The 25407-nt window shown below is 37.6% G+C and overlaps 1 protein-coding gene across 1 annotated transcript; it reads right to left on the reverse strand.

Annotated features, from left to right (window-relative positions):
- Positions 1-1368: 1368 nt before the first annotated feature.
- LOC306850623 (ubiquitin carboxyl-terminal hydrolase CYLD-like) lies at positions 1369-25279 on the reverse strand. Its single transcript, XM_079386346.1, has 16 exons — positions 24914-25279; positions 19852-20482; positions 19260-19556; positions 17870-17975; positions 16719-16811; positions 13987-14378; positions 10785-10950; positions 9267-9408; positions 8567-8689; positions 7268-7359; positions 5528-5594; positions 5277-5409; positions 4687-4795; positions 4395-4513; positions 3953-4169; positions 1369-3805 (listed from the first exon to the last, which is right to left on the reverse strand). Exons 2-16 carry the CDS (start codon positions 20341-20343, stop codon positions 3621-3623), a joined length of 2733 nt encoding a protein of 910 aa, XP_079242472.1. The 5' UTR covers positions 20344-20482; positions 24914-25279; the 3' UTR covers positions 1369-3620.
- Positions 25280-25407: the final 128 nt, after the last annotated feature.

Below are 25407 nucleotides of genomic sequence, written 5' to 3' on the forward strand. Positions count from 1 at the left end.
CTTTACTTTTTCATCCTGCCCAAAAACACGTAAAAATAGCACTTCATTTCAACATTTACTCTGCCAATCCAGTCTCACGCAAAGCATGCTGGGAACCATAAACCTTTTGGCCATCCAAACATAAACAGATTAAGTAAACTTCTATTTTACAAATTTGGTGGACTGCACACCATGAAATTCAGCTGATAAAATGTTCAAGAACTGTGTTCCATTAGCTTAAGTAAATTGAACAAGCAGCAAAAATTTTTTTTTTTTGAGTGTACAGTACATGGACTATCCGTCCACAGAGAAAGCACACTAAACTAATCCTTACATTCCTGAACTCTCATCGGGAGACTCTGAGGTAAACCTCTGACAACAGCAGATATTCGGTTTAAGAATCAAAGTCGACAGAAAAGGAATCCATATGCTTTGATTTTATTTGACATTCACCCCCAAGGCTATACTCTAATGGTGAGAATGGCAATACTGTTCTCCATCTGGTCAGGTAGTGCCAACGTAGGCTAAATTAGCACGTGGCACACTGCAGGCATATGCCACATCATAAAGCTACATGAGAGCATTGCGTGCCAGCTGTGACAAATACTAGCACGACAATTGCGCAGTTCTCAGGCTTGAAGTGTACAAGACGACAAGGCTAAGAGGCAGTGATGCTTTTTACTAAAAGTGGAGTATATACATTTTTATTTGGGAGAAACATGATTTGGTAACACTTTACAAAAAGGTATTATTTGTTAATATTAGTTAAAATAAAAAGATGGTGTAGAAACAATTTTCACTAAGAAATAGCTAGTAAATTTCATAAATAATTACAAAGAAACATGTGAAATTTTAAAGTAGAAACATTCTTGCAAATGTACTCCAATAATCGGTTTTATTTAGAACTTCGGAAAAAGTTTGCTTACAGTCCATGGACTAACAATAGACAATACTTATACAACACTTATTAATCTTAACATTCACTAATATATTTTAAGATTTTTATTAACAAAGGTTAATAAAGGTGCAAGCATATGTTGCTCATTGTTAGTTAATGTTAGATAACACATTAATTAATGTTAGCAAATGAGACCCTATTGTAAAGTGTCACCTATGATTTATGAAGCACTAACAGACCTGTTATGAGTATCCAAATGGACAGTGGACAAGCAACGATTTGGGAAATTTGTTAGCACTTTGTCTTAATCTTCCTTCATAAACATTACTTGTATTTATTATAGTAATAAGAGTAAAATATTTATTATTACTAATAACTAACACTAAACCAAATCCTAAACCTATAGCCACAGTATTACACACTGTTAAGGTCCTTGCACACTAAACGCCTGACATTTTCGTATGTGTTTTTTCGTGTTTTTTTTTTTTTTTGTCATCCTTTCCTATCAAAATGCTTGCTACGGATGCAAAAACGAGGAAACTCGAACTTGGTCCGAATTTTTTTTTATGACTTAAGTGTAGGCTGTGTGTAAATGTGATTGACACGTGAGGTCATATTTATTTTTTAACGTGCGCAAATTTTGGGCGAGAATTTCAGACTCGGGGTGCAAAGACCTTAACAATGAAACATTAAAATATAGTGTGACTTGTATTGCTACATCTACTGGTACAACTGAACATGTTGTGGCTGTGACCATATGAGGTCATCAAGGGTGGAGACTTGATGTGGCATGTGTGTGTGCGTCTGTGTCTCCACCTGCTAAGCCTTCACTACAGATCAGCCCCATCTGTCCAGCTTTGGTGTGTTTGCATCCGAGACCACATCATGCCCTGGTCGTGACACCATGTTAATGAGATCCACACAGGTGATGGGTGAAAGCAGCACCGCTGGCAGTTGACAAATCCCCACACAAACACTCACAGACTTATGACAACACTGAAGGCAACAGACATCCAAACACACCTCGCCCGTCTGCCTGCTGAAGACCGTCTACAAACACACACACTAAGACACGTGGCAGATGAAAACACTGCTGGCATCAAAGCACAAATGCTGCACACATCTCAGTGACATGTGAAGACAGAGATTCTCACAGCTTGGTGGCACATCTGTCAACTTTTCAAGGTAAATATTCACTTAGCACACACACATACAAACTGCACTTCTTCCTCTTGCTTGTCTTCACTTCTATTTAAAAAAAACAACAAAAAAAAACACACTTTAACAAACAATCCCAAATGAGCAAATCAAAAGCAGTGGAGCTATTACCACAAAAGCTGTTTTCAAAATGGCGTTTTAATTTAGTTAACATTTAATTGAACAGCACAGAGATAATAAAGTCCACCTGGCTTCATTTTACACAAGTACACTAGTCGTCATCCTTTCTTCCATTACAGCCGCTCACGGAGAAACTCTCCCATAGTGTACGGTTACATCAGCAGAGATTAAAAAACAATCCCAATGCATGTGTCTTTCCATAACCCTCCAGTTTAAACCAGGCCATGTAAACAATCCGTTAACCCATAGCAAAAATGTGCACAGTACATCAATCCAGTATCTCGATGAACAGTGTTACCGCAAATTAGCCAACAGCACTGCAGTTTAGAATGAACAGCTTCCGCACATTCAGCCTCCACCGTGAACACTTAAAACAGAGCGTGTCATATACAAACAGGAACTGGAATCAGTTCTTTATAACAGGAACATGTCCTTGACTGCAAAACAGTAACTTTTGGAATTTCATATCATCATAATACTTGCAAAAATTGACTTGTATCTGTAAGAAGTAATTTATCACTAATTTACAATTTTGAGAGCATGGCCTGGGAAGCTGATAGTATTTGTTGTTTTTTTGCAATATTTAAAATCTTATAATTTCCACATTTATAAAAACCAAATCTTTTAACAACAAAAAGCTCATTTTTCATGTCAAAAAAAAAGTGTGCTTAATCATCTCATTCTTCTGTCTTGATCTGGGACCAGTGCATGGCAGTCAAGGGCTCTGCTGTATGAACACACCTGACAAAGACTTCACAGCAAAATATAAAGGCAAAAACAGGCACTACACACAGTGCGTCTGAACTATAATTAATGCTGGACGCTGCAGTGCATTAAGATGGGTTGATAACGAATGGAAGAATTCAGACAGAAGGGAAACTGTTTTGGTCATTCATCCAAGGTTTCATTTACAGGGGTAGAATGTGGTGTTGTTTGGAGGGGTCAGTTCTGGTGGTAGGTGGCGAATGTGAAGCCATCAGGTGAATGAACATCTGCGAAACACCTGAGGGCTGGAAAGATTGCAAATTCTCTCTGTGCAAAACACCGCTCCGAACACTCAAGAGTTTGAGCTGAGCCAAAGACGGCACAAATCAGAGAAAACAACAACGACACTTCAACAAACACACACAAACACATATGCTCTCACACAGTGCAAATAGGCTTTTTCGTTCGTTCTCTTGATCTCGCCTTCGTTCTCATGACTGTATTTACCCTGCATTATGTACAGAGAGATGCAGAACAGAGGATGAGGCAGCCGGATGTGGAAGTGCGTCTTCCTGGGCACTTTTTTGCTCCTCGTTTTCTCATCGCCACAGCCCCTTTCCTCTGTTCCCTCGTTCCCTCATCTCTCTGCTTCTTGGTCATTCCCTTTCCTACCTTTCCATCCTTCTTTATTTCTCCCTCTCTATTTATAGAGGCTCATGGTGGGACTCTGGTACATGCACATATAGGCGTCACAAAGAAGTCTGCGTGCATAGCCCTGGATGTTCTTGGGGTCCAGTGCGTGGAGTTCCTCTGGGGTCATCTTTAGGTAGGCCCCTACTTCAGGGCATGGGGACACCTGTGGGATGTTAAAACCGTTCTGACCACCTGCCACCAAAAACAGATAAAAAAAGATGACAATTCAGTAAAAGTATAGTGAGTCAGTTTATTCAATAAATCTTCACTAAAGCTTTATGAAAATGATATAAAAAATAGATTATATTGAAATTATATTAGATAGAAAGTCCTCTGTACCGTCGCGATCAGCCATACTATCGAAGAATAGCCAGGCCGAGTCTGCAGATCCGTATTTGACAAAGGCGACATAGTGGCTTGTCTCAATGCAGAGCACAGCAAACAGCTCCATCTGCTGGTGAGGGTAAGATCCCTGTCTCCAAACAGGCTCCTGCAGCTCTTTAGGTATAGATAACTTAACATACCGATGAGACTTACGCCGTGGGTGCAGATGTACCTAAAGGTCCAGGAAATTAACACATATGCGAGGACAGATATACAGAAAAGAACATGTAAACATTAATATGGATATTTAACCATTGAAAAGAACTACTGCAGACAAGCGCGTTTGAGCGTTATTCATTTGGAAAAGACTCCATCTAGTGGATATGAAAGGTAATGCAGACAAAGACAATTGAATTGTCTTAGAGCCAGAAGAACATGTTTATGTCTTGTGTCCTACCTGTGTATTGCACTTTTCGCAGAACTGCTTGATCTTTCCTGGTGTGATGTCACAATCTTCATAGCACTCTCTGCACTCATAAAGAGCCAAGCCACCGCAAATTCGACATTCTCTAGGAGCTGACAAAAACATTTGCTATATCATTTTCATTTAAACACAGAAAACATAGAGCACAGCCAGAATGATGCATATTAGAATAATATTAGTTCTTCAAACACAAATATATTACTTTGGTATGTGGAATGGTATTCTAATAACAACACAAATCAAATCAGTTATTGAACTGACTCACTGTCATCTAATAGATCTGTGATGTCAAGCTCCAGAGAAGGGAAGATCTTATTAAACATCTTAAAGTCCTTCCCAAAACGAGGCATCTGAATTATAAGGCAAGAAGGGGCCTGGACAGAAACAAACAGACAAGAACATGACAGTGCCCTTCATTTTGGCACTTCATTTGGATGTGGACATTCTCATCTGAATCCATTTTAATTCTCTTTTATTTATTTATTTTCTTTGTGCTTCAGCAAGGATACATTCAATTAATCAGAATTGACAGTAAAGACATTTAAGATGTTTCAAAAGGTTTCTTTTTCAAATAAATTCAGTTATTTTAAACTTCATATTCAAAGAATCTAAATTGCAATTTCACATTATTACGGTTTTTACTGTATTCTGAATATATAAAAACATTTTTTTTTTTTTAAATGCAACCTTGGTGAGCATAAGAGACGTCTTTCAAAAAGATTAAAATCTCACAGACCCCAAATATATATATATATATATATATATTTATTATTATTATTATTATTTTTTCACATAAAAATAAAAGAATATGTTGTTCAACAAAGGAAAGATTCAGAGCATACCCTGTGTACATACCTCTGCAAATTTAAGATCACTGTTGATGAAGGACCACTCCAGAAGTTGCTGGCTGGTTGGCACCAACACTTTATCTTTCTTATCCATAAAGATTTGATAGAAGTAACAGTCTTGAACCTTCTGTCCTGCAGACCTGGACATAATACAATCATGTTTTTACAAAGACAAAAACACCACTTTTTAATAACAGCTTTGTGGAGCTCCCAAGAATGCTGATTCTAGCATGGATTTGAAGGGTGTCAGAGACGCACCGAAGTTTGAGAAGAGGATCGACTCTCAGAATGTGATGAAACAGGATGTTGAGGAACTCCTCAGGATCTAAACAGAAAGAGAATGCCTTACTACGTCACTCCACACAGAAGCTTTGATATACTCTGTAACACATTCAGATATTTGAACTATGGAAATCAATCAATTTATTACAATTTATCTCACAATTCTTAGTAGTTAAAATGTAGATAATCTTGAAAGTGTTTTTTATACAATAAAGTTTTATGATGTTGAACAGTACCTACTCAAGAGGTCCCACTTTATATTAGGTGTCTTTAACTAGCATGTACTTTTGACAAAAAAAAAAAAAAAAAGGTTTTGTACCATGTATTTTTGATACACGTAAGGTTAGGGACATATTTCATGGCATGGGTTAAAGGTGGGTTAATAGTGTAATTACAGTGTAATTACCAGCGCAATACATCCTTTTTTTTTATAAGTAAAAGGTAAAAACATGTATACACATAAGTGCAGCTCATCAGATTAATAATTTAAATGTTAGCACACAGATAAATAAAATAATCATTATAAATAATGTGTTTATAAATAAGTACAATACAATAAATAAAGTGGGGCCATATTATGATAACAGTTACACTTTATTATAAGGTGTCCTTGTTACAATGTAATTATACATTTAAAGGAACATGCCACTATTTTTGATATATCATTTGCAATATCATTGCACCTGCTGCACCCATGGAACGGCAGCAAAGTTCCTTGATTATTACGCCAGAATGAGAGTATAGTTCCTAGCCATATCGGCCTAGAAAATCGCAACTTTTCATTTTCCGTCAGTCTTAGTACATGATGTAACTACAAAAGAGTCCCGTTTTAAATAGGAAAAATATTGAAACTCTTTGGTCATTTTTGAGCGAGATGCTAACTGTCTAATCAGATTCAATGCTCTATGCTGAGCTGCAGCTAAAAGTGCTACCGCCAGACCTGGAGATCGGCTGAATGGAATTGAAAATGGTAAAACTCAGCTGTTTAACGCTTGATGATTTGGAAAATGAGCCTATTTTCAAAAATAGTGGTGTGTTCCTTTAAGTACTGAGTAATATTAATAAACTACATATACTTACTATATGGTTAGGGTTAGGATTAGGGTTTGGCTTAGGGTTGCTTGCATGTAATTATTCATAATTTATTGTTATTATAATAGTAAGTACGTGTAACGTGTAACAAGGACACTTTAAAATAAAGTGTTACCATGATAACTCAGTACTGTAATATAAACATACAGTAAATATTTTGCATTTAATACATTTTTGTCACTCTAGATCAGTGTAGAAAGTTTTTTTGTTTGTTTGTTTGTTGTTGTTTTTTGAGTGCAATAATGCATCCTTATTATAAAAGTATAAAAGTGTATAACTATCTATATATTCTTCTTTTATTATGAATGGAATGTTCTCTGTGTCATATCAGGGCCATGTGCAATAACTTTATAAAAGCACAAAGTGGACATAATATGGTGCCACTTGTGTTTCAGTATGGTTGCACAATGTCCCCTAAAACAGCAGGATGTAAGAGAAAATATCTTTAAAAGCTTCTATGAAGTAATTAAAAAAAATTATATTATATTTAAAAAATGTTTGGTATCATCATAACAGTCTTTGAGGGGATGCTTATTTCGTAGCTCGTAGTGCCTAAGAGCTTCTGTTTGCATCTCTAGAGGGCAGTATTTCTTTATCAATGCATTTCTTTGAGACTTTTCTGACCTTTCTCTTCTGAAGTGAATCCTGACGCTGCTTCCACTTTCTCCAATATCCTCCTGAGTTTCATGATTTTAGTGGCGCACACGTAGCCATGTCTAACAAATTCACATACCGAGATTAATAAAAGGTCACAACCGGGTCTGTCACAGAGAATGAGTAAAAGGGAATATTTGGAAGAATATTTAAAGGGGTCATATGATGTGATTTGAAGTTTTCCTTTCTCTTTGGAGTGTTACAAGCTGTTCGTGCATATATGAGATCCTTAAAGTTGCAAAGACTAAAGTCTCAAACCCAAAGAGATATTCTTTATAAAAGTTAAGACTCATCCACGCCCCCCTAAAACGGCTCATTAAAGCACGTCCCCACATGTCTACATCACGATGTGGAAATATTTGCGTAATACTGCCCAAATGTTCACGCGTGGTTTCAGTAACCACAGTAGTGTTGATGCAGCCATGTCAGGGAGACGCTGTCTGTTTTCTATGAGAAAGCAAAAGCACTTTATTTGGCCTTCCGAAAGTAGATGCAATTAGGAATCATTGGTTAAGATTATTTACAACACAAAAGCACAACCCAAATGTTCGAATTTGTGCAACGCATTTTATGGACGACAGTTTTCGTGAACCTAGTAGAGTACAAGGCTGGCTATGCACGAAGACTATTTATAAAAAAAAAAAAAAAAAAAAAGGGGTCAATTCTGACTTTGCTATGACAATCTGGCGCTTCTGAATCAGCGACTGTAAGTATGTTTTGTTATTAGTTTAAGTATTTGCTATTGACTGTTCAAATGCGCAGTTTTGTGCGTAACGTGTCGTGTATGTGTGCAGCCCATCAGAAATCGTCTTAACCGTGGCTTGTGTACTGCAAATACATACAAGCATCATCACTGTCTGTCAAGCGACTCTGTTCCCCTTTCAGGCTTGAACTGATAAAAATAACTTGAAAGCTGAAGCTCGCGATTATGGTAAGGGGCATTACATTTCCGACGCGTGCTAGTGGTGTTCGGCCAATCACGGTGCACTGGGTCAGTTGGCCAATCAGAGCAGACTGCAGTTGTTGGAAGGAGGGGCTTTGTAGGAAATGATGCGTTTGAGAGAGGCGGGGCATAGAGGAACTACAATAATGTACAGTATTTGAAAAACAATGTGTTTTTTGAACATTAAAGCTTGTCAACATATTCTGTTACACCAAATACACAAAATAATGATCTTTAAAATAGCATCATATGACCCCTTTAAAAGTAGAATGTTTACAAGTTCTATGAGTCAAATAATATGCAGTCATAAACTGTATGCCACTCACATTCGTAGTGGGTTGACGATTTCTGTGCGCAGTAAGTCTTGTGTCTCTTTGTAATATTCTACATCAGTTTTAGATCTTGGCCTCAGGAGCACCGTATCCAACACAGAACTAAAGGAGAAAAGACTGACATGCAGAAAGAGACAGAAGATTAGATTAGATTAGATTCAACTTTATTGTCATTTATGCAGAGTACAAGTACAGAGCTAATGAAATGCAGTTAGCATCTAACCAGAAGTGCAAGAATATAGTGTTTTATATACATATAAGTGCAGAGTAAGTGAAGATATGATTTACAGAATATACAGTGGAATTGCTATATACAGTATTGAGCAGAGTATATACAGAATATAAAATAGGAATGCAATGTAGGGATTGTATGTACATTATGAACAGAGCAATGTAGGATTATATAGATTACAGATTATATATACACATTATGAACAGCAGAAACGTGAGAACAGTGGTAATAAATAAATACAGCTGGATGAGTGTGCAAAGTATTGATAGAACAATGTATTAGAATACACATTTACAAATTTAACATTAAGAAATTATCTTTTAAGCAAATTCATTGCAGTAGTGTCAAACAAATGTAATGTGCAAAGTAATTCATACTTTTAACACTCAGTGTAGATATCATCAAGATACAGAGAACTTTAACACTTTGTGTGTGTGTGTGTGTTTGGGTGTGTATGCTCACCAGAACAGAGTAGAGTCCAGATAGCAGGAGTTGTAATGTCCTTGTATTCCTTTCTTTTTCCCCACCATCACCTCTAAACCGTCATTTTCTGTCCGAGGAGGAGTGTTCTCATTAACTACTTCACTTAGGTAACCCCCAAAAGCTGCAGAAAAAAAAACACTGTACTTATGACTCGATATGACTGAGTGTCAATGTGAGCTTCAGTGCTCAGAGATTTTATAAATCGTGTTCTGACATCAACACGTTAAGATCTACTGTAGGATCTACAGTGTAAATGTTAATTACTACACAAAATAAAATTAGACTTTCAGTTTATAAAAACAAATGACGAAAACGCATGCTATTTTCAACATATAGCCACAAGATTTGTTTATAGTACAAGTTAACATATGACAGAATCTCTATTCTCGTCTCTGCAAAATTTAAGTCAAACTTTTCAAAAAGATACCAGAAAAGACATGACATCAGTAAAGCAGTTTACATGGAGGTAACGACACCTACATGTCTGTACTGCAAAGTAGTTCATCCACTTACATACAAAAAGTATACGTACAAAGGAATGAAAAAAAACTAAACTTAAAAAAAAAAAAAAAAAAACTTTCTTCAACAAAATCAAATACTGGAATGTGGGTCATTTACTTCCACTGTTATGTATTTTTATATATTCAACAGTATTTTTCCCTTGTCCGGGTTTCACTACAGCTCACAATTTTGTCAGAACAATCTGCTGTTGTCTGCACACACCTTCCATGTGCAGCCCAAATTTTATTTTTTTTGTTGTTTTTTTTGCGTGAACCTCAAATCACATCATCAGTATGTACTAGTGATCTGAGCGCTCAAAGCACTTTGCACAAGCAGAACACATCTATCCACGTTCAGGGTCAACAGAGTATACCTTTACAGGCTTGTGCTTTCAATTATGCACTAGACAGAACAGAACACAGAAAATTAAGTATACCAAGGGCTTTAGTGTGTTAATGTACCAGCAATTTTTGCTCCTAAAAAACAATTTTTTGACAAAGAGAGTCAATTTTTTTTTAAGAGAAATCAAAATTATGCTGCAAATGTTGTTTATAAAGCTTGTATAGCACTAGAAATTAACATTACATATCCCTGCATCTGGTTTACTATGCAAGCCATCATAATCATCAGCATAAGAACATGGACTCTGACAATTAAAGTGCATTTCTTATAGGGCTGTGCAATATATCGAACCTGATGATCATGCGCATCTCGTCAGTAAAGCCGGTTCCGTGATTAGTCATAAATCTCCATCACCTGCTTTCAAATGGAGCGGCATTTAATACACAAAGCCGTAGATCACTGACAATTATTGCAGATGAATCACCTTCGATTATGAACGCGATATTGTGTAGCTTGTCAGTGAACTACGGCTCTGTGTATTAAATGCCGCTCCATTTGAAAGCAGGTGATGGAGATTTACTGCTAATCATGGAACCGGCTTTACTGACGAGATGATCTTCACGTTCAATATATCTTGCAGCCCTAATTTCTTACCTATGGAGTTGCATCTTTCTATGGGGTTGGGTGAATGATGTAAGGATGGGAATCGTGAGTCAGGCCTGCAGCACTTCAGTTTGACAAACAGAGCTTTCTTTGGTGGACATGTAAAATAACGAATCCCTTTAAACGTTCCATCAGTGCAGCCCACACACTCCTCCTCCTAAACACACACAAAAGAAACACAACAATTTTTTTTTTTTTTTTAGGTTTTTGAAAGATGTCTCTGATGCTCATCATATATATATAGTAGGGGTGCCACGGTACACAGATGTCACGGTTCGGTACGTACCTCAGTTCGGTACGATTTCGGTACAACAGGGAAAAAAAAAAAAAGAAATCTACTATGCTCAGTTTCTTTTCATTTATTTTGAACAGACAGTAGTGCAAATTACAATTTTTTCCATCTAGATGTGAAAATACTAAATGTTATTACATGTTATATATATATAAAATCTGTTTTGTTTTCATTGTGTGCGACTGAAGTACAAAGCCTATAATTTACATAATAAATAATAGTTTAGCATTCAGATACGTTACATTGCAAATATGGAAATATTATGGAATATCTGAATTTGTGACGAATGAGAGAGGTAGGATACACGAGCACGAAGCCCCATTTCGCAAACAGTTGAGTGCGCAAGCCTTTAAAATATACTCCTTTGTCAGTCTATGTGAGAGACGCGTTCAGAATCAGCACATGGTCACTGTCTAGGGGGCTTTGTTTTCGCAACTCATGGCATTCGCTGTTCTTCTGCTGAGGTGTCATAACATCTCACGACTCCATGTAAATACCACTATATCAATAAGTTATTCATAATTGTTTTCTACCTCGTATTGCTGCTATTTACATACCCTGTACAATTTTTTGCACAAATGTTTGCACATTCCTTTTATAGTACTATTTAAGTCAACAAACATACTGACCTGCACATTTATATTTTTTAATCTTTTTTTTTTTTTTTTTTTCTACTTTTCTTTTTCTTAATATTTATGTACATTCGGTGTTTTGTATTCTTTATAATTGCACTGTCCTTGGAGCGGACCTGACTTACATTTCACTGCTGGTTATACTCTGTATAATTGTGTGTGTGACAAATAAAAATCTTGAATCTTATGTATATGACAGTAGTTATTAATGTTCTGCATTTGAGCTGTGCGTGCTGAAGATGACCAGTAGAATTAAGCATTTGATAGCAGGTTTTTGATCAATGGGAATCAGGTTTTTGAATCAATGGGATTTAACTCATAATTTATCTCATATAGAATACGATTCGTTATTTATACAACATAACGTCAATATTACGACTCTCAGGCTATCTGCACAAAATGTCCCTAATGCACATGTCATGAACATGTCTGCGTGGCTCTGAATGAACTCCTTTTGTGGACGTGTTCTTCACGCGCAGAAACACGGTATATGACATGTATATGACAGTCCCAGTCATATTAATATTCTGCACTGTTGTTTGCCCTGCTCGCGCTGAAGAGATAATCACCGTAGTACAACAATGAACTGCTTTACTGCAGCGTAACTCAACCAAATGCATCTTATATGAGATAAATAATATATACACAATATATATATAAACCCGGCTTAAATATTTTGATATCACTTATACCCTACCTTTCACTCTGTCTTGTTAAAGATTTAAATCCTTGCCGCCAAGATGTTGCATTAAGTAAAACTTAAATCTATAGAGGTGGTTGGATTTATTCACGCACATTAAAAATATTTATTAAAAGCTTCTTTCTTTTCAGATTCTTATTTGCAACATTATCTTAATAGGATGTATATTAACTTATTGGGAGAAAACCGGTAGTTCTATGTGAAATCAGACATTGAGCACCCCCATATAGCCAAAAATATGACGTGTATAAGTGTTATTGTATTGTATGCGTTTGTTGTTTTTATGTTTATCTGTGTTTATGATTACCTGCCAAGGGACCACGGATGAAAAATAGCCATTGGCTAAATTCGATACAATGCATGAAATGGAAACGTTTATGTTAAAATTGTGCATGGTCAATACGCAGAGAGTTTCTTGAAAAGCCTAAAAAGGACGGAGGACTGGCTCTCCCAAATTTGCTAAATTATTATTGGGCAGCAAATTTACAAAAAGTTATTTATTGGGTTCAGTCCCCACGTATAGAATGATGTGAAGCGGAGGCTAAATCTTGCAACTCAGCATCACTGGCGGTGCTGATTACGATGATGTCACCATTCTCACCATCGCAGTTTTCCTCAAGTCCAGTTGTAATTTCGACTCTCAAAATATATAATCAGTTTAGATAGGCACTTCAACTCACAAACTTTTCCTTGGAAACCCCTATATGTAATAATCATCTTTTCCCATCTGCCAAGCTAGATGTTACTTTCAAGCAATGGCAGGACTTGGGCATAGTTAAATGTAGTGACTTATTCATTGATAATATCGTTGCTAATTACAATGATCTGATTCAAAAATTGAATCTTCTAAAGTCAGATTTTTTTCGTTACCTCCAGGTTCGACACTTTATTCAGGCCCATTGCTCTGTTTCCCCTCAAAGGCCCTCTGAATCAGGATTGGACTTAGTTCCCTACACACCTCAAGGGCCTCATTTCCAAAATATATAACTTAATTATGACATTCCAAAATATATCACTAGAGAAGATCAAAACAGAATGGATAGGAGAGTTGGGAACTGACATATCCGAAGACACTTGGGATAAAGCTGTTGACAGATTAAATAGGACTTAATCTTGTGAACGACTCAGATGAAAGTCCTCTACCATATTCACTATAGTAAAACCGAACTGGCTAAACTATAGCCAAATATAGTTGAAATGTGACCGTTGCAATGCATCTAAGGCAGGTCTAACACATGTTCTGGTCATGTTCTAAACTGAGAAAATTTTGGTTTTCAATATTTGAAATTTTAAACTCTGCATTTAATTTAAGAATTCAGCCTGACCCAATAATGGCTTTGTTTGGAGTTACAGGTGACGAAATTCACATAACTAAAGATAAAGAAAATGCCTTGGCATTTGCAACATTCATAGCTAGAAGAAGAATTATTTTAGAGTGGAAATCACCAATGTAACCTAAACTGTCACTATGGCTTAGTGATATAATGATATAATAATATATATATATATATATAACTTATAATATAGTTGCAGTAGCAGAGGCAAACAAACACACATAAATCTACTGACCAGCTCTAGCCCAGCTAGTGGCTCTTGTAGTCCTGGAGGTAGACCAACCCAGCGGATGACCCCACAAAGTGGTGGGTTCTCTTTGACCTCCACCAATGACCCGACCTCTAACCCTGTCTGGCCTTGTGGTGGTGAGGGAGGCCTCTGGACAGGAGTGGTAGCAGGTTGCAGGACCTCTTGCTGCTCCCCCATCACTGAGCCCGCTGACAGGGACAGAGGGCCTTGGCTCATGCTCCCACTGGAGCCAACTTTGTGGCTCAAGCTAAAAGGCAGGGAGTGGAACTTGTTATCATTGGACAGCGAGGAGGTTGTGGGCGGAGCTCGAGAAGGGGACGAGCTTGGGTTGAAGTCTGGGGGTGTGTCCGTCAGGGATTTGGCCGGGTCCTCGCCAACTATCAAGAAACAAAGCCAAAGAAATAAGAGGCTGTACCAAGAGGTCATGATAACCAGATGATGCATCAGTGTGGAGGACCAGGAATTGCTCAATCAATATAAACTGATCAGATGACATCATAATAAATAGATTTAATGGATTCACAGATACTAAATGGTTCACAATAGCATCTTGAATTAAATAGTCATCTGTAATTAAGAAGATTTATATTTATATACTGCTATATTGCCGTTCAAAAGTTTGGGGTTCTTTTTAAATGTTTTTCTTAAAGGCTGCATTTATTTGATCAAAAATACAGTAATACTGCAATATTGTCAAAATATTACAATTTAAGAAAAGTTTTCTAGTGTCACATGAGCCTTCAGAAATAATTCTAATGCTGAAGTGGTGCTCAAACAACATTTCTTAATATACGTTGAAAACAGGTAAAATATCCATTTTAAACTAAATTTATCCAATTCCAGTATTATTTGATGAATAGAAAGTTCAAAATGTGTGTGTGTGTATACTGTCACTTTTGATCAATTTAATGCATCCCTGCTGACAGAAAAAAAAAATCTTGCTGACTCAAACTTTTGAATGGTAGTGTATACATTAAGTAAAAAAACTTGTCCAAAATACGATGTCCTTTCAAAGCTGATTAGTGCTGGCTATTTTCTCCTCACAGAAGCACGCACCAACACATGAAATATGAAGATATTGGAGAAACACTGGGCTACAGAAAAAAGTTAATGAGAATGAAAGCAGCACAGGCCACAAACACAATGTAAACCCCTAAACCAATCACAGACCGCCCCTGGAATATTCTCCAATAGTGTAAAGAGAGACATGAAATATGAAATAATTACACAGATGAAAGCAATGTTTAAGGAATACAGTCTCCCAATGTGTTCAGTGCCAAATACAAACATTCAAACACACACAATTACACAATGGATGAGTGGAGAAATATCAAATATTTCTATGATAGCAAATATAAAAGGCTTTCACAAATCATACATAAAACTGGCCATAAATACTAATTAATGCAGTTTTCTAAAGAAAGATAAATAAAATAAAAATAGAAAAGTTGAGTAAATAAATGTCTCATTTCTTATTGCCTCATAACTACATTCAATTGAAAACGAAATTTGAAATAAAAACACAAATGACTGCAATACAGAACATCACCTGAGATTTTCTGATCAATGATTTCTGCTTTTCTGATGTCATGCTATGAGGTCACGTCACAGTGAACTGGATTCCCAATAAAAGATCTCAGCAGCAAGTTGCCTTTTCAAATCACCACTGATGCATTCAAAGGCATTGATTGACGTGACTTTTTCTTTCCAAGACTATTAAAGATAACTAAAGTTGTGTGCTCTAATTTTAGGCTGAATATTAGCAGGAAGGCACCTTGCTGTTAAGATGTTTATTATTAGAATTCCCCAGTCTGTCCATCTGTATTGATTATTGATTACCTTCATCTATGTACCATGTGCTTTTGGCTTTGGACTGAGCAGGGTGATCAACCGAGCTGCCATTTAGTGTATAATAAAACTCAGACTTGCTCCTGCTGCCAGGCTGCAGGCCTAACCCTGAATAACAGTGGCGATAGGAAGATAGGAAAACAGGAAGACAGTAAACAGCGTGTGTGTGTGTGAGTGTGAGAGAGAGAGAGGGGGGGGGGGGGGGGGGGGGGTATAGGAAGAGGGAATACATGTGGGATTACATGTTCAACAACACATTTGTGTGTGCATTCTAGCCAAAATCACGTGTCTGGTGAAGATTTCCCATGATCCATCAGGACAGAATTTAGGACAAATTTAAGCAAAAGAGCAGCAAATGACATTAGAGCTAGTAAGAGCAAGAGACAGAGTGTGAGAGAAAGTGCTTCATCCTTAAAAGATTTAATTTACTTGTAAATTAAAACTAAACACCAAAAATTATGGTTTTCTTTCCTTCTTTCTTTTATTTTTTTTAATAATTTTAAAAAACACAAACTTTCTGAAAGAAAAGTAAATTGAATTAGGTTTGAATGCAACATCAGCCTAATATACCTGATGCGGTCTATGCTGTTAGTGGTAATCAAACAAAAGGAGAAAAATCACTAATTTCTCTTGATTGAAAAACATTGACTGTTTACATTTTCAATAATTACTTGAGATCTTTTTATTCACATTGGTTAGAGTAGTCTTTGCACTGGTATTGAAATAGTGAAATTCCATTGTATCTAAATGTTGGTGTTGTAAAATTATTTCCAGCAAAAAATAACTATATAATGAAATGAAATTACTCGTATATAAGAGTAACCAACTCTATCACTATTAACTGTATAAAGATATAACAGGAATAATACCTTTGCTCTTTGGTTTGCTCTGGCTGCCAGGTTTGTCACTGCCGCCCCTGCAGGCAAAGACTTTGGGCAGCCTCTGATCCTGCATGGAGTATTCTGCAAACAAAAACAAACAAGCTTCAATACAAGCAGATAGCTTGCCTTAAAAAAAAAGAAATCACAATTTTCTCATGTCCATAAGATTCTCTTCCTTACTTGAGTCAAATGAGATTTATTTTTCTTTTACACTTAAATTTTCAAGGTTATTGTATTGTATGGATTTGTCCAATAAAATTAACAATTTATTAATCTGAACTTTTGGTGCGAGTTCCAAATAAAAATTATATATATGTTTTTTGTTTGTTTGTTTTTTTATTTCAAAATATAGGTACTACTTCATAATTATGGAATATCTCAAACATATTTGGGTGAAACTTTCAACAAATATATCATGATACATACGTTTACTGTTTTACAAAATACTAATACTTTGACATAAGATTTTGGTAATATCACATACAGCATCACACATAAAGCAGAAGGTTACACCCTGTTAACGACATTTACAGATCCCTTTAGCGTCACAGATAAACTAAGGAAGAGTGGTAGCTTTAAGACATTAACCAAGACAAGACGTTTTGCCCACACACATACACATGCACACAAACAAATCAATAAATAGAGGGAACAAAGAGAACGCCACTCACTCACAAAAAACAAGGCCTTTAGACAAAAGAGCTTCTGTTTCCTGCGTGTTAACATGACTCACACACACACACACACTAGAGCCCTTTGCTTTCTGATAACAAATATTTAGCCTACACCCTGACTTGAAATCTAAAACACAAAGAAATAAACAATCTATAAACACTCCATTGAAAAACAATTTATTTACAATTTAAAAAAAATAAACGGCCTATACATTTTAGTAAATGCAATGTATTTAACTTTGTAAATTAAAAATTGTATATTTTATAAAACCTTACATTTCCTTTTTTTTACTTTTGTAACAACCAAGTTACTTCTTGTACTTTGAATCTGAGGTGCTCAGACTCAATTTAGAAACTAACAGTGCAAATAACACCAGTTTTCTAGCAGTAAGCAAACTCAAAGCAAGAATAAAATCTAATCCCCTCATCTGAAAAAATACAGAAGTATGAAGTGAGAGCCCTTACCTGGCATCACATCACAGATGGGGACGAGACGGGTGTGTTCAAGACTAGCAAAATTACACAGCTGTTTGCCGTCGATGATCCCATCCCAGTCTCCAATGGGATTGTCCTGAGGGCGAGAGGTACAGCACCCTATTACTGCACCTGACCTAGATCATCTCATAAACGTTCGCATCTACAACACTGTAATTTCCATCTCAAAATAAACACGTGCCAAACAAAGGTTGGCCTGTCTCTATCTCCTAATGGAAACCTTCATCTGCATGCTTGTTCTGACCCAGACAGGACCCGTCTCACTAACTGAGAGCTGTAATTCTCTAATGGCTACACTACACAACCTACACTATCATCAGAATGACTGATGTCTCTGGACTCTAAACCCACACCCTTTACATACCAGATCTCTACTGTTATGTTTTAATCTAGATTTCTAACGGATAGCCTTTTCCTAGGTACTATTTTATGTTATCTGTTCAAACAAATAAAACCAAACTCATCAAATCAGTCAACAATAACAATAAGTCATGCATTAACTTACTAACTACTAACCCAAGCATATTTTAAGTCTATATCACTCAAAAGACCAAATGCAAAATAATGTGATATACTGTCCTAAAAAATAAGTAAAACTCTTCAAAACCTAAACCTATTCACATATTTAGATGTCAGTGATAGCAAGTCCAGCTGAGCTCTGCTGAGAGAGCAGTGACAGCTTAACAGAAGAGACAGAAACAAAGGGTGAAAAGACGAGAACAGTGGAATGGCGTGTGTTGGTTGTGTCTTGTATGAGCATTTGGCAGCAAGCCATTATGGTGGTCACACAGAGCAAACTGAGCTGTCTCTACATCTCTCCTTCAATCTATCCCTCCATGCTGACAGCGGTCTCAATGGAGGAGAACATCTAAACTATTTTACCATACACTACCATTCAAAAGTTTTCATTTTCTTTGCGTGCAAAAAATATTCTTGTAGCTTCATAAAATTAAGGTTCACCACTGATGTCACATGGGCTATTTTAACGATGTCCTTACTACCTTTCTGGTCCTTGAATGTGGTAGTTGTGTTGCTGAAGTTGAAGTCTTACGGGTTTGGAACAACATGAGGGTGAGTAATTAATGAAGGAATTTTCATTTTTGGATGAACTAACCCTTTAATGAATTAGCAGCCAAAACATGAAACATGATTACGGTTTCATCACATCAGCCAGAATTTGTATAATCGGTGCATCCTCGATAATTTCTTAATAATCAATTTAAATAGCACCTTCTAAAATATCTGACCTGCCTGAACAAATATATTGCTTAATGAAAATTACAATATTAAACATACAGAGCATGCAACTTTAACTTGCAGCTAAGAACAGCCATTCACCACCACCGTCTAATTCGTTTACCATATCAACACCAACGTAGTATCCAAGACTCTCATTGCCAGGCAGTAAGTCACAGAAAATAACAGTGCCTCGTTCCGGGCCTTCCCGTGTCTGCACCAGCACTCGAGAGTTGATCTCCAGTGGCGGTCCTTCGCCTTCCACTTCCTGGTCATTATCCTCTAGCGTCACACGTTCCACTTCATCTTCCCAGAGCTCAAGTTTATCCAGTGCAACAAAGACACCGCATTCATCTTCACAGCGAAACAGCTGCTGACCCTGATAAGAGCCCTCTGTGAAACCTTGACCCCGGCCCTCCTCCTGCAAAACAGAGGAGAAAAGGACATTGCATACACCAACACAGACATCAGAACTCACATAAATAACATCACGTATGTGTCATATAAACAAAAGACATTGTTGACGTGTGATGGTAGGTTTGAGACTGGCCTTCTCCCACACGAGCAGCCTACAGGCTTAAATTATGTTTGTCCAAATCTCCCAGCTCAGCCCTGGAGACAAACGCAGCTTTGTTCTGTAATGATCACATGCTCAAGGACCAGGTGAACCCAAAACCAAACAAACAACGTCAAACAAGACAAACAGTGTTGCTCACCAGCAATTCAACACCAAACCAGATACCGCTCAGCGCTCGGTCGGGCAGCAATGCTCCTTTAAAGCGGACCACACCTGGAAGGGTCTTGTCGCCAGACCTCAGCTGCACTTGAACTTTTGATCCGCAGTTGATGTCACGGGCCCTGTCCAGACGCGCTCTGTCGCACAGCAGGCTGTAACGCTCTTCGCAGTTGGTGATTGGGAACAGCAGCTCCGCCAGCTTCTCCTCAAGCTCCATAACATCCCGTTCATCCACGCTCACCACCACATTGGTCTGGTCCAGGATGCGCAGGCTGCGCTTACCCTTGCTGGGTGGGATTGTGCGACCCAGGCTGTTGCGTTCCTGGCAGGCCTGGCCGAGGCTGCCGCGTGGGATGCGCAGAGTCTTCTGGCCCGGCTTTTCCACAGTGCACTCCTTCACCACAATGTAGAAGCGCCAGTCATCCCGGAAACTGCCTGCTGGCTTTTCCTGGCTCCATAGCGCAGAGCTCATGGCTGCATAGCATGAGAGGGTTGAAGACGACAGGAACACACGTCAAAGGTCAGTGGGTCGTCAGGGGTCAGTGGGACTAGGAAGAGGGAGCTTTCATAACCTTTTCAATGGGATGGATGGACTGAATGGACAAAAAGAGCTGGAAAAAGAGAGACAGGGAATAATTAAAAATAGAGAGAGATTAAAAGTTTAAGAACAAAGTTAGTCTAGTTTTTGTTTGGCAGTCGGCAACAGAGAAAACCTGAGCCACTCCGACATAATATGGTGAGAATTATAGGGGTCGCAATATACTTGTAATGGAGGCAAACTGTGATGTTTAAAAAAATTCAATATTTGTATCAACATAATTCTACATATTGTAGTTAATCCAGTGCCAGAAACTATCTGGTTGACACTCCAACATAATAGGTGGTGGCACTGCACATATGTTTTGGTTGAACTTGACACCCATCATTACATAATAAAGAAGAAAAAGACAGTGTATAGCTCCTACTGCTGCACAAAATCATGTCAAAGGAGATGACAGACAAAAGAGAAACACTCAACCCGTACCCAAAAAAGTCAGCTTGCCAGTGTGGAAGATTTTTTGGATTCGGATTTAAAAAAAAACAAAAACACATGAGCTGCGTCCGAAATCGCATACTTCCCTACTATATAGTATGCGAAAAACAGTATGAGAGGCGAGTAGTTTGTCCGAATTCATAGTATTCGAAAAACAGTAGGCGAGAATTACCCGGATGACCTACTACTTCCGCCCGAATTCTGTAGTAGGCATACGATGGACACTTTACTATCCCATGAGGCCACGGGAGAGGAGGCGTCATATTCGAAAAATGGCGGAAAGTGGCGATGCGGCTGTTTTCAAGTGCAAGCACCTCAGGGACAAACGTTGTTCATTGTGGTTAAATTGCACTTGTTTAAAATAATCAAAGTAAACGGCTGACTTATTAAAGTTTAAACGTTGTAAATCGATGAGATGACTTCATGAACATGGCGGGTGTAGTACGTCCGAATTCCATTCATACTACCCTCATTCATACTATATAGAACGTACTTTTTTAACGGTCGAGAAGTACGTTTGAATTCAAATGTAGTACGCGATTTCGGACGCAGCCATGGTGTCAAGGCTCCAATACACTTCAAGCAAAACTGAAGAACTAACGGTCATTTCTTACAAAATCAGACCAAAATTAAGTTTGTTTTGAGTTCCATTCGGGAATTCAAAACAGCTTGTCAAAGGAAACTTTCTGGAAAAGTTTACTCCAGCTAACTACTACTGGTATGTGGTGATTATGAGGTAGGTGTGCTTTGGGGCTCTGCTATCTTCTCCATCTTTTCTGTTCAGTCCGTCAAGGTCTGTAAAAACTTTAAAGCATGTAAAACCATGAACACACCGAAGAGATTATTTATATCTAACATTGTAATTCTAACTGAGGGCAATACTGACACACTTTTATTTAATGTTTAATACTGTAAAGCTGCTTGCTTTAAAGCAATCTATTGTGTAAAGTGCTTCCAGCTGAATTTTATAAACTTCTTTTTACCCCTAAGTGAAGAAGGAAACAAGAACTTCATAGTATATCGGGGCCTTTAGACACCCCAGTCTACAGGATGCACCCATCATCAGTAAGATCTTTTGTGCACTTTTGTACACTAATGGTAACAAATACTGCTCATATTTTGAGTGCGATTCATTGGCCAATTTGTCTGATAGTATTTTTAAAAATGTTATCGTTTTCATGAATTCTGGTGATAATCGTTTCGTGAAAATCTGAAATTGTGTCAGCCCAAAAATGTAGGAATGAAAGTCCTGCTTTACAGGGCCAATCATCTGTTTGGGCTCATTTACAATTGGCCACATACAGTACATGCTAATTAAATCCTCAATTCCTGTGCTATATACTAATTCACATTACCAAAAAGCAACCATTTCGGAAAGACATTTACATCTGGCCTTACACTATAAGAGAAAATGCAAACAGTTTTAATGGGCCCTTTGTTTATTCTAGAACATGAATGTGCAATAGCTTGATTTATTTATTTTTTTTAATATCTGATAAAGAAACACAATTTACATAATTATTGTCAAATTGTATCCCTGGTTTTAAATAAGTTATTTATATACAGTGACAACAGACAGTTATGTAGATTTTATCTTTTTCCATTCATGGGGGGATAAATAGGAGCTGTACTTGCATGGCTGGAAATAGCTGTCGGAGGGTGTTACAATTATGGCTGCCGAGTGAACTGACTAGCCTTAAAGGGAATTTGGTACCCAATGTGTTGCAACCTAAAATTACCAGCTCTGACCAATCCTTCCTGCTCCCCTCCAGGGAACTAGCAGTGACCCACTAGCATTTGCCATATTATTACCGTAATTAGAAACTGCCGGGCCATGGCTGGGAACATTGTGCAAGGATGCATACAGACTTAACTACTGCAGATAAGCCTAAACATGACGTGAAGTTAACAAATATACTGTAAGAATGTCTCGGGATCAAAAATGCTGTCAACACCTATCAGTATATGGAAGCATATGTGTAGCTAAATTCAAGTTGCAAAATTAATCACGATGAAAATGCAATCCCAAGTGTCCTACCCCTAAGTCTAAATGCATTTAGGAAAAACAGCAATTAAATTATAATTTTGCTACAGTTTTTGCTTGGACATGTTAAACATATCTAATCAATTTGGGTAATACATTTTCATTTTGCAACGTATAAAGCTTTAAAATATGTTTTTAATTTGCATATTAAAACTAGTGTAGAAAATGGCAAATTTAAATGATATAATTGAATTTTAATTTTGCACTAAACGTTGCATATATGAATTGGAAAATGTAAATTTAAAAACAGAAATACATTGCCATTTTGCATATTAGCATTTCAAATGGTGATATATGCATGCTTCCATATCAGTAGTACTGTTAAATAGTGTGTCATCACTTTTTTAAATAAAACAAAGCAAATAAAACAGACTGTGACTTATGATAACTATTTTCAATATAATTTATGCCAACTAATTAAATGAACTGTGAAAAATGGAACACACACATTCAGAGCATGTTGAATGCGGTTCTGGTCTTAATCAACACACAGCAATGCAAGAGTGAAGTGATCTGAATGGAAACACCATGGCGTCAGACAGACTGCTATGGGACACTGAGAGCTGTCTGTTTCAAGCTCTTATACACCACGAGCCTCGAGCATTAACATTCTACCTATACCCCACCTCTGCAGTTTTTTCCCCCCATCAAACTATAAGAAGAATTCGACACATCATATTCCAAAAATTTAAATTCTGTCATTATTTATTCACCCTCAAATCATTCCAAACTGTAACAAAAATATTTGTAAAACACAAAAAAAGTATTTTGAAGATGTCTCAGTGTTTTGTGCATACAATGAAAGGTATGGATAAAGTTGTTCAGCATCTTTTAAATATCTTCTTTTGTATTCTATGGAAGAAAGTAAGTCATGCAGTTTTGGCATGACATGGGGGTTAGTAAATGATGAAAGAACCTAATTTATGGGTGAAGTATTCCTTTAAGCAACATCACATGACAGCCACTGACTAGGCTAAATGGCATACTTCATCAATGACCAAGACACTACAATAACCAGCTGAACACACGTGTCTCAACACACAGACTGTGTGGCTGTTTGGTTTTTCCCCAGCAGCAGGGGAATTCATGCAGCAAATCAAATCTCACTCAGAGCTTCCTGGATGCACAATAATTCTGCACAAATACCACTACTGCAGAATGACTAATATCGAGAATACGAAACGAGACAGAGAATGCTTAACTGCATGACCTTTTACTGATATTGCACATTATCTCCTGTCTGAAATGTAAGAAAAATCCAGCAGTTCAGGTCGTCCGGCAGTGATTTGGGCCATCCTAAAAAGGCCAATACGGTTTTGAGAAACATAACTCTTCATCCTATCCATGCATTGTCTGACATGCTGGTAAATATTAGGGATCTGGGCAAACGCATCAAGGGGTTTCAAGTCAAGCTAAGCCTACTTGAATCACTGTGAGGGACTCCAGCTTTGAGTGACAACGTTCATGTTGACTGTTTTACCTTCCACATCATCCATAATACTCAACAGAAAGTGATCTGAGGCGTTGGTGCCATGTAAACACAAAAAACATGCAGAGCTGGGAACACCTGTAATAACAATACATTAGCAATATGAACAGGCTTTTAGAAGTGCAATTACTGAATTCATTATGTAATACATCGATGTAAACATCACATCAGCGTTATGCACTTTCTGTAGACAGTGACAGTGGCTGCTGGGTGAAGACGATGCAGCAGAGATGGACAGGCCTTACTCTAAATGACAATGATCAGGTACAGGATGCAAACTAACAGCTTCCTATTTAGCTGTTCCTCCTAGTCCTAGAGCTCGGTTTAGATACAGTGTCATCGCTGGATAACGCTGTGTTGTCATGTATTATCAGTGGATCCTGTTACAGTAACAGATCTAAAGCTGATCATGTATCAGAGTCAGACTCTAGAGGTAAACAGGTGACATCAGCACGAGCCGATCAGACTTCTCTTACCTGATGTTTAAATATCCCGGTGTTCACCCGTCTGTCTTCGATGGCATTTGGAAAAAGATTATTCCAGTGAAGGTCTCGTGGCGCTGCTAGTGATGATGGTGTTTATGTGACATTGTCGGGTGGGTTTAGCTGAAGCCAGCGCTGGCTACACTCCGCATTACTAAGTTAGCTACCGGTTAATGGAGGGACAGCCGCCTCCTCCGTGCACTTTAAAACCGCTGGAAAAAATATCAGCGAGGCGTTGAGGGAAGCAAGATAAAATCCGGTAATATTGGTAGAGCCGAGGTCGTTGTTTCATTTGAAATCGATGTGAGTATTATTTACTGTGTGTGAACGTGTCTCTGACGGTTCAACCTAACCTGCTACATTAGTGGAGAGAAACTTGCTCTCCTATTGGCCGATGAGTGACAGCTACAGCTTTCATTGGTCATTTCGGATGTCTTTTATTTTGCCCCGCCTCTTGGGGTTTTCCAGTGATTTGGCCGAGGAGTTTA

This window comes from Barbus barbus (genome assembly GCF_936440315.1).
Source record: "Barbus barbus genome assembly, chromosome: 1".
Lineage (NCBI taxonomy): Eukaryota > Metazoa > Chordata > Actinopteri > Cypriniformes > Cyprinidae > Barbus > Barbus barbus.

Coding starts and splice junctions, on each gene's coding strand:
- LOC306850623 (XM_079386346.1), bottom strand. CDS start 20,343: ATGAGCTCTGCGCTATGGAGCCAGGAAAAGCCAGCAGGCAGTTTCCGG. Junction 5,595..7,267: donor ATTCACTTCAGAAGAGAAAG/GTCAGAAAAGTC, acceptor CTTTCTGTTTAG/ATCCTGAGGAGTTCCTCAAC. Junction 3,806..3,952: donor TAGTATGGCTGATCGCGACG/GTACAGAGGACT, acceptor TTTTGGTGGCAG/GTGGTCAGAACGGTTTTAAC.